At 44.0% G+C, this 19,402-nt stretch overlaps 1 protein-coding gene across 7 annotated transcripts in view; it reads right to left on the bottom strand.

Annotated features, from left to right (window-relative positions):
* The window catches only part of Stox2 (storkhead box 2), a 243,440-nt gene that overhangs the window by 21,296 nt on the left and 202,742 nt on the right, over nt 1–19,402 (bottom strand). For 6 of the 7 annotated variants that reach the window (XM_076553343.1, XM_015998235.3, XM_076553347.1 and 3 more), the window contains one exon: nt 586–738. In XM_076553343.1, the coding sequence (XP_076409458.1) occupies nt 586–738 (153 nt within the window). Of the gene's footprint in view, nt 1–585; nt 739–15,569; nt 15,690–19,402 lie in introns of all 7 variants that reach the window. The other variant, XM_015998239.3, reaches the window with a different exon arrangement.

Here is a 19,402-nt window from a genome sequence, read left to right as displayed (position 1 = left end):
ACTGGAACCATCAACAACCGTCCACACTGCAGCCATACTTACTGTCTTCATTTTGTAATATTTAAGAAAAAAAAAAGCAAAATTTTTTTCCTTTTAAAAATGAAATCTCAATTCATGAAGGAACATTTTATGAAGGCTCATCAGATCATACCGCAAACATGCAGGGTATATTCACTTTAGACATCATTTCTGTAGTTGAACTCTTGGGACTAAATGTTCCAGATGTTTCTGATGAACCCCAGGTTTATATAGTTAAGGAAGACTGAACTGCAATGGATGAGCAGCATCTTGGTCATTTTTGCCAATTTCTTATGATGTTGGCTCAATTTTTTTTTCCTCCTAAGCGCCAAGTTAAAAAGTATGATATCAAAAATAAAAATAAATAAGAATAAAATAAAAAGTACTGTGCCTAAAGGAGTGACATTGTTATTGCTATCATTTTAAGTCATAAAAGGAAAGGTCTGGTCAGTTTGAGTGAAGATTTTTTTTTGCCTTCGTGCTCCTTTAAAGCCCTGGAGCCCACGCCCCACATCCACAGACCACAGCCCACAGCCCTTTGGAAAGAGCGCCATTCTTCCTCGTTACCTGGGAAACATGTCGTCAGGTGTTCCATCAACGCTTCTTGGGTGACAGGCTTTCTTGCAGAGTTCATCGCCGAGATGGCCAAGCAAAGGATTTCCCCGAGTGGAATAAACTGAGATTGACTGATGGGGGACATACTGATTGGTGACACATCACCTGTGGGGAGACAATTGTCAAGTGAGCAGGTTTATTAAGACACCCCACCATGCGTCTCTCTCTCTCTCTCTCTCTCTCTCTCTCTCTCTCTCTCTCTCTCTCTCTCTCTCTCTCACACACACACACACACACACACACACACACACACACACACACACACACGCCTTCACCAGGCACGCCCCCTCAGGACCATCCTCTCTTCCTCGCATTATGAAGTCAATCCGCTTTGAACACTGAAACTTGTTGAGATCACAGAGGATTCCACTTGGGGGTGGAGGGGGAGACTTCCACGCACAGTGGAAGCTCCGATAATCTCAACAAGCAAAATTCTCCTTAAAAACCTGAGATCTCATTTGAAAAGTGAGAGGACTAATGTCTTGTAACAAATGAGGCTTTGAAAAAATCATTTTTCTGCTTTTATTAGCATGGAGATGATTTATGGAAACAACCACTGTTCACACTTCAAAAAAAAAATGCATTTGTGGTGAGTAATGGTGATTCATTTGTTCATTCAAATGTTGAGGGTCTTTATGTGGCGGGCATCTGCCAGAGGAATTGGGGGTCATGCAGAAAGAGAGGCATCCCTTCCACAACTGACTTTGGCTCTGAGCAGCTTTATTTAAGTGGAGGAGACAGACACAGAGGTCAAGGTCACGGTGTTACGTGGCGAGTGCACAGCAGATGACGGAACAGTAGGCTTAGAGGAGGATACAGGACAGCAGTAGATATACCTGACAGTGGTATATAGTGGTATATAACATAGTATATAACATAGAATGTATATATACCTGACAGTGGTATATAGTGACAGAGGGACTCAGAAGCAGGGGACCAGAGGGCTTCTCTAAGGCTTTGAGATCAGAATCTAGTATCAAGGGGCAGGATGGTGACTGGTGGTGAGGAGATGAGAATGAATTGGGGAGGGGGAGGGGTGACGGGAGCTACAAGCAAGTGTTTTTCTGGGAAGCTGTAAAGAAGGGGTACAGCTCTGTCCGGGCAACCGTGAGGCCACAGCTAAGTGCTCAAGGCTTTCATCGAATGAGGAGCAGTGAGCTGCGGGCGGAATTTCAAGACTGGATAAAGCAGGTGTGAATCTCACAAAGGTGTGGTGTGGTGGCCCTGCAGATGATCACCTGGAGGAAGACAGGGCAGATTGTACTGGGATAGAGACCATGACCTTCTGGATGTATTTACCTGCTCTAAGGGATGATGGACATTGGGAGGCTGAAAACCTAGCATTGAAGGGTAAGAGGGGTGGATTCACTAAGTGTCAGCCAGTAACACAAAGACCTCTCTCTATTTCTGAAATCTTTACAGTTTGAAGATGCTCCAGCTGGCTCCCAAGGATTCCCTGAATTTCCTAGACATTTCTGGGGTGGGGGTAGCCTCAGAAGAGGAAGAGACTAGGAGAGCAGAGGGGTAAGGTGTCTGCTCCTGATGACCAAGTGCCACCTGAGTTATACTTAGGGGTTCTGTAAGAGTTTACTTTAAGAGAAGTTCTATAATAAGGATGAAAACAATCAGCAGAGTAGATTTTCTTTACTAATCATATTTATATAAAACCTCCTATTTCTTTTTTTAAATTTTATTTTATGTACAAAAATGTACATAATATTATGTATTATTATGTACGTGTGTGTGTGTGTGTGTGTGTGTGTGTGTGTGTGTGTGTGTGCATGCATGTGAGTGCAATGCCCACAGAGGCCAGAAGAGGGCACTGAATTTCTGGAACTGGAGTTACAGGCCACCCAATGTAGGTGCTGGAAACTGAACTCAGATCCTCTGGAAGACCAATATATAGTCTTAATGGCTGAGCCATCTCTGCAGCCCCCGCCCCCCTTTGTATTGTTTTATTGTTTCTTAAGCATGCTTTCTCATATAATAAGCTAACACGGCTGGCCAAAGACAAGGCTCCAGTCCACCTGCAACTTTAATCAATATTCTCTCCAGAAGATGTCTGGGTGCTCTGAGGCAGCTCAGTGCCCCTGCTGTCAGGGTAGTTAGAGCTGTGCTTAGATACATCTCCTAGGTTGTAGACAGGTACAGAGGACCCTACGGAAAGAACTTGAACCCAACTTTGAAATGCCGTAATGAATGAAATTAGGCAGCAGAGCTGGAGTTCCCTGGGTGTTGGAATAAGTCCAGCTGGTGTATGAGACAGAGCAGCAGAAATCCAGTGGCCAAGACCTGGGGCTTGCACCCCCTGCTGGAGCCCGGTTCAGTTCAGTACCCCTCTCCCCGATGACTGCATCACTCAGGGAACCATCAGCTCTGTTACGGCTTCAGGTGGATATGTGAGGAGTAGCTGATACGGCTAATGGATCAAATTCAAATTCAGAAAAGGTCCAAGGAGATTAGGAAAAAAAAAAAATCAGCGGAAACTAGGAACACATCAAAGGTAGGTCCTGCAAACTCTGAGACTCTCCTGAGGCAGAGCCCTCTGAAAAATTTTCATACTATCTGGTGGAGGAGCAGCAGTTGGAAAGGAACACATGGGATTTACAGCGGTTGCTAAGAAAGCTGGTTTTGTGCATTGTGTGGGGAGGTGCCCAATTCACACTGAAGAACTGTGTGTTGGGATTATGTGAGTGGGCAAGTATACAGCAGCGTACTGAAGTGTTTTTTTTTTTTTTTAAAGGATATACACATTTTTCTAACAAAATCTTACTCAAAAGTCTGATGCACCGCAGAAGAACTTGAGCTGATAGGGCAAAGCTCGGGTGGGGGATGGGCACTCCCGGTATTAACCCTTCCCTCCCACCTGAGCAGCGGAGCCCAGCCAGAGGCCTTCAGACTCTCTCTGGCTGACTTGAGAGGTCTGAAGCTGGCTGGCTTTCTGACAGAGTGGCTACTCTAGACCCCTTGGACCTCCACGTCTCCTGGAGTGACTCTAACAGCCAGGGGAGAGGAGGGTGGGATCTGCCACCAAAGGGGAAAACCAAAGCAGATTCGGGGACCTCTGGAGTTCACGCACCACTTAGGAAGTTAACACCTTCAAAAAGTGTCCTCTCATAACAAAAACTTCTCAGAGGACCAAGACGCGGAGACACTAAATGTATTTTGCTTTCGATGTAGGTTGGAATACTTGGTGATTCTGCATAGATTACAAAAGACTTCTCGACACGGATGCCATAATTAGCAAAACAACTAGTTGGTGCCTCTCCTTCTGCATGAAGGTCCGCTTCTGTCATGTCTGCGACGGATTTCTTTTCATTCACTGCGCCCACGGTGAGAGGCAGACACTGTGAGCATGCCTGGGCTATTTTTTTTTTTTTGCCAAGAGCTCATTTCCCTATAACCAGGACTATGCACAGTAACTTTTAATGCAGGCTCCAGAACAAAATGGAGATGGGGTGGGTGTTCAAGATATCAGTCTCCATGCCGACTCATTTTCATTCTGCATTAAGAGCGATGGTTACTTCCCACTCCTGATCCGTTCCCACATCAGTCCACACTGTCTGCCCCAGCACATCCTTGGATCTGTCCCCAAACTCCGCCTGCAGCGAGCACCATGAGCACCACGAGTCCCATCTTCCCATCTCTACTGCAGACGACCATCACCTCTCACCTGGCCTGTTATATTAGCTTCATGGCGCTCAGCTTTTCTTCCTTGGGTTTTAACAGCCCCTTTCTCCAGAGCAACCAAGGTCCCCCTAAGAAATCGTAAATCACGCCACTGCCCTGCTCAAAACCCCCACAGCACTGCCTTTTACACTCCAAGAGAAACCTGATTCCTTACAAGTTCTCCAAGGCTCTGCAGTTTGGACCCACCTAACTGCCTCTGTGGGATAAAGCCCCATTTACTCACCCCTCCTTGCCCATTACAGGCTCACAACCCCCTGTTCTTGGATCCTGCCAAGCTTTTTCTGAACTCAGGCAGGGTCTTTGTGATTTTGATTTTGCTCTTGGCCAGGGAAACTTCTGGGGTGGACTTTTCAAGGACTGGCCCCTTGTCATTCTGTAGATCACAAGTGAAAAGCCATACCCCCCGGGGGAACCCACTCAGCCCACCCAAGCCAATGCTGGGCTTCACTCTCTGAATGTGTGTGCAGGCTCACATTTACAGCTTACTGCCTGTCTAATCTGCTAAACAGAAACCCCACAAGGAAGAAGACGTGCATGCCCTGTTCCCAGTACCTACAACAACGTAGTGCTTACCCTAGATACCCAGTACATGGCTAGTGAATGAATACTCCTTTTTAATGATTTAATAATATGTGGAATTTCTAGGGGGTTTGTTTTGTTTTTGTTTTTGTTTTTTCAAGACAGAGTTTCTCTGTGTAGTTTTGGTGCTTGTCCTGGATCTCGCTCTGTAGACCATCAGGCTGACCTCGAGCTCACAGAATCAGCCTGGTTCTGCCTCCCGAGTGCTGGATCAAAGGCGTGTGCCACTGCTGCCCGGCTCTGGGGTATTTTTTTTTAAATCGCATTTTTTAATCCAGATTGTGTTAAGCAATTACAAAACAAAAGAGACCAAATACACTAAACCATTTGATTTTTAAAAGATTCTCCCTAATTAATTTCATAAAAGATGCCCCCTCAAACACAGTATTTATCATAGAAAAGATGTCATACATTAGGTGAGATTTAGAATATGTGTTTAAGATCTGTTAACAAATCATAAGATCTCTCAATACAACATAACACAATCAGGGTTATCAAGATTTTCCTGGGATCTTTTATCAGCATGATTAATGAGACAACTGGTCACTCTTAAAATATGCCACTAGAAAATACTTCCAAGCACTAGAGAGATAGCTTAGCAGTTAATCGTGCTTGCAACTCTTGCAGATGACCCAGATTCAATTCCCAGCACCCATATGTTGGCTCATAACCATCTTTAACTCTAGTGCCAAGGGATATGACACCCTCCTCTGGTTTCTGTGGGCATCAGACGCATGTGTTGTATACATTGACACATGCAGGCAAAACACCCATACACATAAAATAAAAACAAATTATTTTTTTAGAGAAATAAAGGGAAATTCTTTCAACAACTACTCCACATTTATTTTTTTCCAAGAAGACAAGCAACCAGAAACACTGCCAAAATATATAACTCAGAGATCCCAGCATTTTGCATAAACTATGAATCATACCTTACTTGTCTATATTTTTATTTTTACTTTATTTACAGGCATGAATGTGTGTATGCCATGTCTGTGGGTACCCTCGGGGGCTAGAAGAGGGTGTTAGAATCCCTGGAGTTAAAGGCAGTTGTGAGCCACCTGACTTGGGTGTTAGAAACAGAACCTGGGTCCCCTGGAAGAGCAGTAAGTGCTCTTAACCAGGGAGCCCTCTCTCCAGCTCCCCTCTTGCCTGCAATTTATAGGATGGATTTTTCTGTTGTCAGACTGTGTTTGAAGATAGTTAGGGAAAGTCAACATGAGCTCATGGGTACTTTGGGGGTTAAAGAATTCTTTCTGAACAGCTGTTGCTCCCCTCTACCATACCTAAAATAAAGGGTGGGGGGGTAGAGTAACTAGGCTTTATTTTCTTACAAAGTATCTACTTAAATACAGTCCTTTGGGTGCAAATGCCCAAACTAGGATAATTCAGATGCTATCAAGCTCAGAGGAGGCATTCAGTATATTTCTATCAAGTGAACATCAAATATTTTCAGGGGTACGTGAAGAGCACTTAGTGTTTAAAGCAGGTGACATTTTGGACACTGTTTCCAAGTACATTACTTTGTGGGCTGGTTAGCACGAGGAAGATAAATTAGTGGGCTGAACAAGAAGGATGCCAAAGATGGTCTCCCTCCCATGAGAGGCAAGAGAAAAACCTGCGGAGGGTAGCATGAAGGGGCATGCTGAGCGTGGAGAGCTGGTAGCTCTGGGGCTCAGCTGGAGCAGGCTGAGGGGAGAGGAAGAGAAAAGCGGAAACCTGAGCCTGGTAGACCAGAAGGCTTAGAACTTACTCTCACTAATCAAGGTACTGCCCACGTTTTCATGGGGTCGTCATGTGACATGCTTCTTGTTAGTCACTCTCCTGCAACTGTGGACTAAACTGGGGCTGACGACTGCCACTCCCACATCAACCAGGAAAGCCTGACACAAGAGGACAGCCTAGATGCTTCCGGTCTACCTGTCTACAGTCCTCACGCCCCTCTCAGAGAATGGCACTATCTAGCACAAACATTTTAACTATTTAAATCTCTATTTTCTCTTCCAACTTCTGGGCAGTTACTTTAGTTGGAATTACTCCTTCACACAGAGAGAGAGAGGGGGTGGAGAGGGAGAGAGAAAGAGAGAGAGAGAGAGAGAGAGAGAGAGAGAGAGAGAGAGAGAGAGAGAGAGAGATATTTTGAGATTCTCTTCCAAGTAACCACCTATTCAAGAAATATGCAGTGCCAATCAAATACCATGAGGTCCTCAAGCTCCAAAAGTGTTCTATCTGGCTTCTGTTTTGGTGTGTGTGTGTGTGTGTGTGTGTGTGTGTGTGTATACAAATTTAAAAATAATACAAAACACACAATAAAACTCTATCTTTTATGAATTTCATTTTCTCCTTTTCAGTCATTTGTTCGGGAGTCTCACTCACAGCCTTTGCATAGGAGAAAGACTACACAACTTTTAAGATGTGATAGTCACGACAACTTACATTCACCCCCACCAAGACAACAGAATCACTTTCTAAAGACTACCTATGACAAAAGCATGTACATACACCAATCTCAGTACACCTTAAAAACAAAACAAAACAAAACAAAACAAAACAAAAATCTCTCCTTACACCTGTGTAGGACAAAGAGAGCTGTAAGTTTTCCAAGAGCATTGTATCATAATAAATAGCAATCTTAAAAAAATACACCAACATCCACGTTTGTGTACAGTATGTTCCCCACCCCCCCACCCCACACATACACACACACAACACACACACACAGAGCCTGAATTCAGAATCAATTGTTCAGTCTCTCTATATCCTAATTTTCACTGTAAATGTTCATTTAATCTCTACTATAGGTTGAAGGACTTCATGAAATTCATATCCCAGATTCTCAATTCGTATACAATATTCCAATTCTAAACAATTAGTTGGGGAACTTGGTTGTTAGGAATTGGGAAACTCCTATTCTATGAAGGCACCAGGAGATACACAGCTAAGAATTTCATTTCCTTTTTTCTTTTTAAAATATCATGTGATATTCTTCATATTTACCTGCTACATGTTGGGAGGGCATGTATGCCACAGTGTACATATGGAGGTCAGGGGGTAGACTGCAGGAGCTACTTTTCCTTCCAACACCTAGCTCCTGGGACCGAACTCAGGTCATCAGGGTTAGTAGCAAGCACTTTTACCAACTAAGCCTTTTTACCGGCCCAGAATCCAGTCTTTTAAGACAGATACAGTTAGTTATCTGGTAGCCTGGTTCCTTGTCTGTAAAATAAGGGTTTGGATGGAATTGTAGCAATGATTTCTTCAGGCTCCAAAGGTCTGTGATTCTCTATTTATTCGGCAGGATTTTGGCAGAAAATCAAATCATAATACGTTTCCCATGCCCAGCTCTATTTCCAGGTGTTGTAGAAATTACATCCATGTTTATCTGATCTGGAAGAGGCTTTAATTTTCAAAGAAATGGCTAGTTGCATGGGCTATCATATTCTTCCCTTGCATAATAAAGCCTTCGTGGTTTATTCTAATGCCCAGTCCTGATGGAGCTTTGCTCCTCAGGACTAATGTGCTTTCCCTCTCCTGTCTCCTGCCAAATTAACACCAGCATTAAAATTATGGATGCCAGTAAAATTACCACATGCAGCAGAAATGGCGACTCCTCGTAAAAAGTCTGAAATGGGCTTCTGAAATGCTCAGAGCCCACAGGGATGAGACAGCTCCACTCCCATTCAGCAAAATGTACTACCTTTGCCAAATTTTATCTCAGATGCCCCTGGGCTCGGGAAAATCACCCGCTCTCTGAGGTTACAGCTAAGTGAACAGCTTCTCTGATGTGAAGCGTCAGACAAATCTTGTGTTTTACAATTTAATTCAATTTATTAACCCCAATTTTATGTGTAAATGCTGCTTGGTTCCTTTAATAGAAAGTCTACGAGGGTATTGTCCCCACAGTTCTTCTAGAAACACACATATCCCTTTCCTATATATATGCTCTCAAAGACCACAGCCGCCTTCTGAGAGGACAGAGCATATGGCTTCCATTAGCTTGCATGCTGCTAAGAAAGTTTCTTTGAAACCAGATTACTGTACTTGACTTTCAACTGTTTGCATTGAAATCCGAAAGAAAACTGGCATTGAAAATGGCACTTTTACTAGTTTACTGGAAGTTTGTTTAAAAACGCCACTGACTTCAAAACTTTAAGGCTGGGCCCTTATTGCAATAGGCCATGGCAGCAGCTTGACAGCTAAAAAGAGAGAAATGTTTAGAGCTTTTTGAACTTCTAGGACAGCCTTTCCTGCTCAATTTCAAGCCCAATAGTCCTCTGACACAAAATCCAATTAATTCTTAAGTGATTATTTGAGGAAACTGTTCGTACTCACAAGGTAGAGTAAGGAGGAGGTTCCTATTATTGATGCTGAAGTTAATCATGACATTGGCTATGACTTCTGAAGAAACTTCTTTTTTTCCTTTTTTTTTTTTTTGTTTGTTTTTGTTTTTGTTTTTCCAAGACAGGGTTTCCCTGTGTACTTTTGATGCTTGTCCTAGGTCTCACTCTGTAGGCCAGGCTGGCCTCGAACCCACAGAGATCTGCCTGGCTCTGCCTCGAGTGCTGGGATTAAAGGCATGTGCCACCACCACCCGGCTCCTGAAGAAACTTCTAATGAGAGCAGAGCTAAGAGCTAATTGTGGTGACTTAGAGCACACACCATAATGAGTCGATCTCCTCATGTTACCCAGAATGCTCTGCTCATGTCTGTATAATAAGGGCGGGGGGTGTGGCTGGATGAGATTAATCAGTTCATTGGTTTCCAGAAGAAACCACCATCTTCCTAGATTCGGAGCTTCCGTCTGTCATCCTGACTACTGACTCAGTACTTAGCTACTTGAGTCTTTTGCTAGTGAGATTTGGCTGCTGTTGAAAAACTGTCACAGAATAAGGACAGGTGTAAAAAAACAACATAAAGAAGGGCAATCAGTGGACAGCGATGGGCAAAACCCCCTCGACATAATAAGCAACAATGGCTGGCATCTGTTGTCCTTATAACAGTAGCACTCTGGACCACTTGCCCATTTGCTATGGATGGATAGCTGAAGAATTCGAAGGGAACTATGAGCTATCAGAAGATCAAATCTTTTGCTCAAACTCCACGTTGTAAGCCAACCACCGCTGCCGGGTATGTGTGAGAAATTAGGGAGTAGAAACCAGCAGATTGCCATTTACACGTCAGGCGGTCGAGTATTTTGATGAATGAAAAGGCTCTGTGCGTAAGGACAAGATGGGGATTGGCTCTGCTTTCTACCAAGATGGTGGTGATACCAGCTACTCCCCTCTTCTCTGTTCCCTGACCCAGAATTCAGCTCCAATTAATTTAGTTATAAATTAGTTCTATCTCCCTGACCTGAGATAAAAATCATGATAAAATACCAGTCTTGGCCAACAACAGTTAATACAGTCTCTTGGATATCATGTAGTTCTATATGGTTAACGAGTGTCCCCATGGTGGAGGGGGGAGGAGGGGAGGGGGGTGGGGGAGGACGGGGGGAATGGAGTCTTCCTTTAGAGGGACTGCCTCAAGTAGAACCGAATCTAAATTCCTAGTGGACACCATCATCTACGCGCCATCCACTTCCACTATCCAGCAAAACCCTGCCTGTCCGCAAAGACATATCAGGCGTTCCAATTTCTACTGATGAAAATTTTCAACTCTAATTTAATAAAGCGGCCTGACATTTGCAGGGCTGTTCTCGGAGTTAGAATCCCCAGGGCGGTGTCTCTGCCTCTGCCTTCTTGCTTCATCAGCTGAGGTACGAGGACTACGCTGTGACGGATTTCTGTGAAATACAACTGCAGCTCAACAACCAAGTCTAATTAAATCCAGGTCAGATATGGTTAGAATGGCAGTTCCCAGATCACAACAACCTTGGCGGAAGAGCGGCCACAGCAGACTCCTCGACTCTTGCCCTCCCGCCCCTTCCAACAGCCAGAGAGGCTGTTGTTGAACTATGTGAGACAGAGTTCCAAAGGACAGGGGGAAAAGTTTAGCGGCTTTGGACAGACTCACACTCCAACTCACTGTACCATTAAATAACTCTCCTCCCGAAATGTCAAGACAGTGACAAAACCCAGCAACTTTGTTATGATACCATGAAACTGAGAGCCCAGCTCTGCACTTCCTTAGTTAGACCATTGGGGGAAAAGGGTGAATTTTTTTGAATCTCACTTTCTTCATTCTTTGCAAAGTGTCTATAGGCATGGTTCTTCACCTTCCTAATGCTGTGACCCTTTAATACAGTTCTTCATGTTGTGGTGACCCCTCAACCATAAGACTGTTTTTGTTGCTACTCCGTAACTGTAATTTTGCTAGTGTTATAAATCGTAATGTAAATATGTGATATGCAAGACATCTGATATCATGACCTGTGGGGGTCATGACCCATGGGTTGAGAACCACTAGTCTATAGTGATTTAAGAATCACCTTACAGTGATTGAGGGGATTAGATGAGATAATGGATGTTGAACATACTGCCCTTGAGACCTAATATTTAATAAATAATAGCTAGTATTAAAAATATATTATCTCCAAGTCTGTCTAAATTTAATCCATTTCTTTTTCACCAGTACTTGAATTTATTCCAACAGAAAATTAATTTAGTTATAAAAAGAAATTAATTTAGCTATAAAAAATTAATTTAGTTATAAAAAGAAACCCTCTAAAAACTGTCTTAGCCCATGCTAAGGAGGGCAGTAGTCCTTCTTACACTAACGACAAAGAGCGTCCTCCTGATAGTCAGCTGAGAGGACCTCCCCTGAGGGAACGGAACATTTCCTTTGAGACCCAGGGGGCTTACAACGTTTGGGTGGGACCCAACGGCCTGAGAGCAAACAGGAAGCATGGACTAGGCATGGAAGAAGGATTGAGGCTAGTCAAGAAAGTTGGCCTGTTTCAGAACAGCGACTGGACCGGTTCTCCACCCACACTGCCGAAGAAATAAGCTCCCTGCACTAATGATGGGTTAAGACATCAGGAGTTAAAGAATTTCTGATGGGCCCCGAGATTCTCATTGCCATTGTGGCTATCTCTTGGGGAAAATGTCCCATAGGAGGACAGACAAAGTGACTTTTACACACACACTCGGATTTTTGTTCGCTCCTTACTTATGGATCTTACTTATGAATCTAAGAAAACTGTTATCGATGCCCACATTTAAGAGCCACACAGTCACATTTGTTCTTAATGGTGACAGTCCTGTACCACAGGCTTGCACGGCTTTCTCAGCTGTAACCGTAGCTCGGTGTGAAAGCAATCATAATTTCCAGAGCTTCGAGTAGCTTCTGAGGTTTACCTGAGCACTAATCTACCCTGTGGAGACTCTTTTTAAAAATTAATTTAATCTTTAAAATGTACTTATTTGTGCATATTTGGGGGTACTTAGGATGTATACATTTACAGCGTGTAATGATCACAGGGAGGGTACTGGTTGGCATTGCTTTCATATTGCAACACCTGGATTCTTCTCTTCCAATTACTTTGGGTCTATCATAAAATGTTCCTGACTGCGGCTCCCTGTTTGTGCCAGAAACACCGGGAATGATTCCCCCTAACAAAAGTATTTTGGTATTTATTGTATGATCTCTCTCATACTTCTCTCCCTCCCCTTCCCAGTCTCTCAGGACCTCTATATAGTCTCTTCTTTTAAGAGACTGACTTTTTTTTTTTACCTTCTACTGACTTATTAGAACATATTTCATTTTTTTTGTGTGTGTGTGTGAGAGACAGTGGTTTGTTTCATTTAACATGATGCTTTCTAATTCTATCAAAATTAATGAGTGTATTGTTTTAAGTAATGATAAATTAATGCTTTTCAATAACTTCCCTTCAACTATCTACTGAGTACTTTCTATATGTGGAAATTGAGAGGCGATGTGAATTGCAGAACAAGCATTCACTGAAAGCCCTTGCTTTCCATGAATACAGAATTAAAATGTGAAAAATAATAATAAAATGTTAAAATTAGTGTTCAAAGCATCCTTTGAAGGACCACAGTAAAAACAAAAACAATAAACAAAAACCCATGACTAGCAGATTCTTTAGAGGACCCCACCCAGGGGAGCTGACACATGGACTTGGAAGACAGAGACAGGAGGATGTCAAGGGGTAGCCTTGGTTACCCAACAAGTTCACAACCAGCTTTGGCTGCATGAGACCCTGTCTCAAACACAAAGACAAAACAAAAACAAAACCCTCCAAAGAAGGCTCCAGTTGCCGAGGAAATGCTAACAGTTGACCAATGGAGCCTCATGAACTTGAGAAGCGTCACCATGGCAAAGGGAAGTTAATTGAATGGAGAAACATTAGGAATAAAGTCAAAATCATGTGACATAGGATGACTGTCTTCAATACACCAAACTGACAAAGACCCGAAACAACGAGAAATTAAACAAACTAATTAATAAATGGGATATTGAAACAGACAGTTCTCCAACGATGTAACACAAACAGCCAGTACACGGATCTCTCCAGTCATCGGAGAAACACAAATTAAAACTCCATTGAGATTCCATCTCACCTCATTCAGAGTGGCAATCATTAAATTTTAAAAACGCTAGCAAAGATATGGATGAATGGCTACTCTTCTATACCACTGGTGGGAATGTAAACTAGTCCAACGTCTATAGATTTAAAAAAAATAGAATTCCTCCAAAACGTTAAAAATAAAACCACTGTGTGACTCAAATATAGCAATCCTGGGTATTTATCCAAAGGATTGAAGTCATATCACAGAGACACATGCAGCACTGTTCACAGTAGCTAAGTTACGGAACCAACTCAGGCATACAACAACAGAAGAATGGAACAGAAAATGTGTGCACATGCGAGAATGCGCACACGCACACACACACACACACACACACACAAACACACACACACACACACACACACACACACACACACACACACACACACGGACATTTTAGCCCTAAAGAATGAAGTCACATCATTTGCAGACAAATGGATGCCACTGGAGACAATCATATTCAAACAACGAGACCCATCTCAGAGAGACAAATAGCATACTTTCTCTTGTATGTGGTGGCTAGATTTTAGAGAGATACATAAAGTCATGGACATACCTATAGCACTATAGCACGAAAATAGAGGGAATCTGGACAGGGGACTAGTAGAAGAGAGGAGGGGAAGATAAGGAGGTGTGAGGAGTGAGTAGATACAACACATGATTTACTCTTGTATGAAAATGTCCTTGGGTCATGGCGCCTGTGCAATGACGAGGTACAATGGGAACCAAAATGGAGGAAGACTGGGTGGGCGAACAAACTTCATGCTGAGGTCATTTCTTCCACTGGGAGAGCTTATGTGGAAGAGAGGTTTTAAATGGGGTTTCTAAGGATCAACAGTACCTGCAGGGTGTGGGGTTCCTCTGCAAGTGCTTTCCTGACCAAACATCCTTTGAGCATGACCAATATCCTTTGAGGCTGACTGTGAGCATGGCCAAGCATCCTTTGAGGCTGACTGTGAGCATGGCCAAGCATCCTTTGAGACTGACTGTGAGCATGGCCAACATCCTTTGAGACTGACTGTGAGCATGGCCAACATCCTTTGAGACTGACTGTGAGCATGGCCAAGCATCCTTTGAGACTGACTGTGAGCATGGCCAAGCATCCTTTGAGACTGACTGTGAGCATGGCCAAGCTTCCTTTGAGACTGACTGTGAGCATGGCCAAGCATCCCTTGAGACTGACTGTGAGCATGGCCAAGCATCCCTTGAGACTGACTGTGAGCATGGCCAACATCCTTTGAGACTGACTGTGAACATGGTTGCAAACACACAGAGAGAAGAGGGGCCCTGCTAGTGTGCATTGGGAATCATTTTAAAATGTTCCAATTATGCAAATTACATGAAGGACCTAACACTCTGAGATATATCGTTACTAAAGAACAATACTGAAACTACCTTTGGGGAGGTGGTAAAATCATGTTTTCAGAGATGCCATTTTCGTGTCAGTGAATGCAACCTGGAAAGTACTTTTTTGCCATTTTTTTTTTTTAAAGATTCTGTGTGAAAAGCTCATGGATGTTATAAAAAAAAAATAGCCCTGTCATAATCAAAATCCTAAGGCAGAACCTAATGAAATACGCTGACTTTGTTAGTTCACAGAAGCCTCAATTTGATGCTATTCTTAGAAAGTCTCTCGCTCTGAGTGTGTAAATCAGACTCCTTTGGCCTTGACTGGGAGGCATGTGGTCTCTGAATGTGTAAATCGGACTCTCTCAGCCTGGAGTGTGATGCATGTGGGGTCCCAGGTCAAATAACACACATCTCATGGAATGTATATATTAAAATCGAAGAGAAAAAAAAATCCAAGGAACATTTTTCTCTTGGATGAGTGAAGGAGACATGCAGACGATGGAGATGGGAAGCAGTCTAATTACTTCCTAGCCTCGGATCTACAGAGCTCACTGTCTGGCCCTGACTCGGCCATGGTTCTCATGCTGATGTGGTCACATGCAATGGGCATCCTCCACTGGAGAGTTTGGAGTGCCTTTGATGAAGGCTGAGGGCACACTAACAGTAGGACCACTTCTCAGAGGTCTGCTTGCCCTGGTCCCAGGGGGTATCGACATTTTTAACATACGTATATATATATTTTTTCATACAACAATTTTTGAAATAAAAGCAGGGGGAACCTACCTGACCCTTTCTGGCCTGGCTCCATTCCCCAGGTAGCTTTGTGGCTAAAGCCTGGTGCATGCTAGGGGAACGCATCCAAGCACAAGAAGGAGCCAGTAACAGAAACGGACGTCCTAGAATCTGTAATAAGAAGAGAGAGTAAACGGTCGAGCAATAGTATCCTAAATGAGCATCTCAGAGAGGTTACTGCAGGCCTGTGGAATACAACAGCAGTCTGGCACTTTACCTTGGAAGGTATCTAGATATATCTTATGGGCTAAAGAACCCTCGGCTCTTACAAATCAGGGCTTGTGACGCTGAGAGACAGGTTCTGTCAAAAGGCTTTGAGTGTACTTTGCCCGGGATGGTTTTGCCAATGGGGGCGGGGGAGAGGGGGGGGGTCATCTTCACTGCCTTTCTATCCTATTTGCACGGAACAGCTGGATCCTGCTCCTCGCCTAGCCCACAGCACTGCAGTGTCTGGGGATCTGCAGTTTCACCCCTGGTCTGATTGCTCTCTGCAAAGTGAAGTCACAGGGACCAATCAGCCTGACTTCTCACTCCCCTGCCCAGAATCCTTTGTGAGCTGAAATGAGTCATCGCTCCAAGAAAAGCCACAGCCTGTGTGTCTGTTAGCTCCTTTGTCTGTGCAGTGCTGCGGAAGGGGGTGGGGGGCGCTCAGAGGATAGGACAGACCCCAGGTGCAGCGGCCAAGGAGTACATGCTCCTCTCCCAGGGACCCAGGCGCCATCACATGCATTAGTTCCCCAAACACATTATTATTATTTTTTTTTTTTAAATCACCAAGAGTAAAAAGGGCACATACCTCCAAAAATGCTTGAAGAAAGAACACACACATTAAATTTGATCTGGCATCATAGACTCAACAGACCGCAATCACAGACCTGATACTTTCCTTTTGTTTTGTTTGTTTGCTTTTTTTTTAAAGGCTGGCTTTGCCTCGTCACAGAGGACGAATCTCCCACCTATGTGGAACACACAGGCAGTTCTACAGTACGCTGGGTCCAAGTTTAGCTGCAGTGAGCTATTTGCCATGAATTCCAGTGGCCCTGCAAGTCTTTGCAAGCCCGGGGCTCACCCCCTCCCCCCAGCGGGCTTCAGCCCCGCGCAGCTCTGCCGCTGCCCATGAAGGCAGCGTCAGGGAATGAGGTCACTATGTCAGGAGCTCGCTCACTCTGGGCGCCCCGGCTCTCCAGAGCTCAGAACACAACTGGCGGGAGTCAACAGGATTTGTGGGTTAGTGTCGCGGCTTCGTCTGCTTTTTGAAATTTCTTAAAAGAAATTCTATGTTTAAGATCAAGAAGGGAAGGGGGTAAAAAAAAAAATCAATTACGTCTCTATGCAAAAATGTCTTGCTCGCTATGCCATCTGTAGCACGCTCATTATTAGCCCACGCTGAATACCTCCTACATTTATGTGTATATGTGTTATATATAAACACATATAAACATACAAAGATACACACACACACACACACACACACACACACACACACATACACACACGCGTGCGTGTGCACACCCCCCAGACTCTACAGGACAGAAGTACTGAGACATCTATACAACAAGCTCACTACTTCTTCAAGAACACAGCAGCCACACTACAAAGACAAGGCACACCTGAAGCCAGGTACTAAAAAAAAAAAAAAAAAAAAAAGGAGTCCTCAACACGGTTCTTCCAATTTTCTTCCACCCTTCCTTTCTTGAGACAGGATCTTACTCTGTAGCCCAGGCTGGCCTCAAATGTCCTGTAATCCTCCTGTCTCGGCCTCAAAAGTGCTGTGATGAGGAGGAGGATAAGCATCAGCCTCCACACCTGGCTGCTCTTCTAAATCGCTGAGTTGGAAGGATCCCTAAGAGGATTAGCAGGCTCAAGTCCCACCTGAACCTTGTCATGTAATTCTTATGAATCAGCCTATTCTGAGACATACCACCATGGGGCTCCGGCCCTTTCCAAGTCATCCTCTGATGAGTCCTATTCAACTTCCTCCCTGTAGTGATTTGCAGTCTGACTTCCGGAAGCTGTGAACATGTTCAACCCTCTTTGGCCTGTCAATACATCCAACAGCCACACATACACATTAATCTGGCCCCTAGAGGCCAGACTGCCTCTTGTCTAGTTGCTTGCAATTTTAGATGCCTAGTAAGCATCTAAACTGTGTGTGTTCATTTATTGGCGGATTGATACGTTTGATTCTCACGTTAAACAAACAAATAAAAGAATGTCTTTTGGTTCTTCTCAAATCCTCAGCCCCCCAAGGAGTCTCTTCTTTTACTCACTCTTCTCATGCTGTGGACACCAGGGTTCTTCTCCCTGTCACACTACTCTGGCTCTGTCATGAACACACTACATCCACTAACTGATGAATGTAGTAGATGTTAGCTACTGTGTATCAACAACAATCCCTCAGTAGCTATTACTAAACTAGGTAACGCTTTGAATATCAAGGCTTCATGCACTTAAAAAAAAACTATGCATTATACCTTTAATGATTTTTTAGAAATGGTTTGGTCTTGAATTTCCCTTCCGAAACATTCTAAACTCTTCTCCTGGTCGGTCACTGTAAGCCTGAGCCTGTGGCTCAGGGCTGGGGCTTGCTTCTATCAATGCAACCCAAAGCTAATCAATTCTCTTTTAAGGTAGCTGAATCCTTCACTATAAATCCATCAAAATCCACCCAATGCATCTATGAAGGTCAATCTTCATTGTCAACTCGACTGGATTAAGAATCACCTAGGACAGCGGTGGTGGTGGCCCACACCTTTAATTCCAGCACTTGGGCAGCAGAGGCAGGCAGATCCCTGTGAGTTCAAGGCCAGCTTGGTCTACAAAGCAAGTTCCAGGACAGCCAGGGCTGTTACACAGAGAAACCCGGTCTCAAAAACAAACAAACAAACAAACAAACAACAAACATAATCACCTAGGAGACACATTTCTGGGTGTGTCTGTGAAAGGTTTCCAAAGAGGCTCAAGTGAGGAGGAAAGATCACCAACGACAGGAAGCCAGCTGAATACCGTGTTTGTCTTTCCCCTTATGTAACCACAGAGTCGATGGAGTTACCTCACTTTCTGTCACCATGACAACATCACTAGCCCTCACAACTTAAGGTCCTCCAGGGAAGTACCAGATTATCGTGCCTACATTCAACAGCTAAAGATTCCACCATCCTCTCCATCTACAAAAGGTTAAATCAGTGAACGAAGAAAAACAAAAGCCCAAGCACTCAAGGGGACAGAAAAGGACAACTAAAGAAACGTCAACCCCTTCCAAGGAACCTGAAAGGTAAGTCCCATTTTTAAGAGTCAACCTGCCTCCTTCCAGATGGTACAACAACTAAGTGCAAGGCAGGATCTGAGTCCCAGGCAGCTGGCTCCAGGGTCTGCACTTGAAGCAACATGTGCGCGCGCGCGCACACACACACACACACACACACACACACACACACACACACACACACACGCTACCTCTCCAACATAATAAAATAACCATGGGAAAGAAGACATTGTGAAGAAACACATATCTCAAGTTTAAATTACAACCAAAGCCAACTGCTGACAACACATGGGGCCAATGTGGTTAATGTCACAGGTCAGATCCCTTCAGTAACGGGTGGCTCTATCCAGGTCTAGGGATTCTGACCAGCTGCCCTCTGGGCTTGGATGGCTAACTTTCATCGAATGACCCTGAGAAAGAATTCAAAATACCTGTCAGCGCTGTGAACACAATCTTGCCTTGCCGGTCTGCTAACAGCAGGATGAACTGTATGGTAGGTATCTCTGACCTTCAATTCTGGAACATAAGCGAGAGGCCGCAGTGGTAGCTCATTCGAACA

This window comes from Peromyscus maniculatus, chromosome 17 (assembly GCF_049852395.1).
Source record: "Peromyscus maniculatus bairdii isolate BWxNUB_F1_BW_parent chromosome 17, HU_Pman_BW_mat_3.1, whole genome shotgun sequence".
In the NCBI taxonomy this organism is placed as follows: domain Eukaryota; kingdom Metazoa; phylum Chordata; class Mammalia; order Rodentia; family Cricetidae; genus Peromyscus; species Peromyscus maniculatus.
The sequence above is the reverse complement of the archived record's forward strand: the minus strand, read 5'-3'. Positions and strand labels throughout refer to the sequence as shown.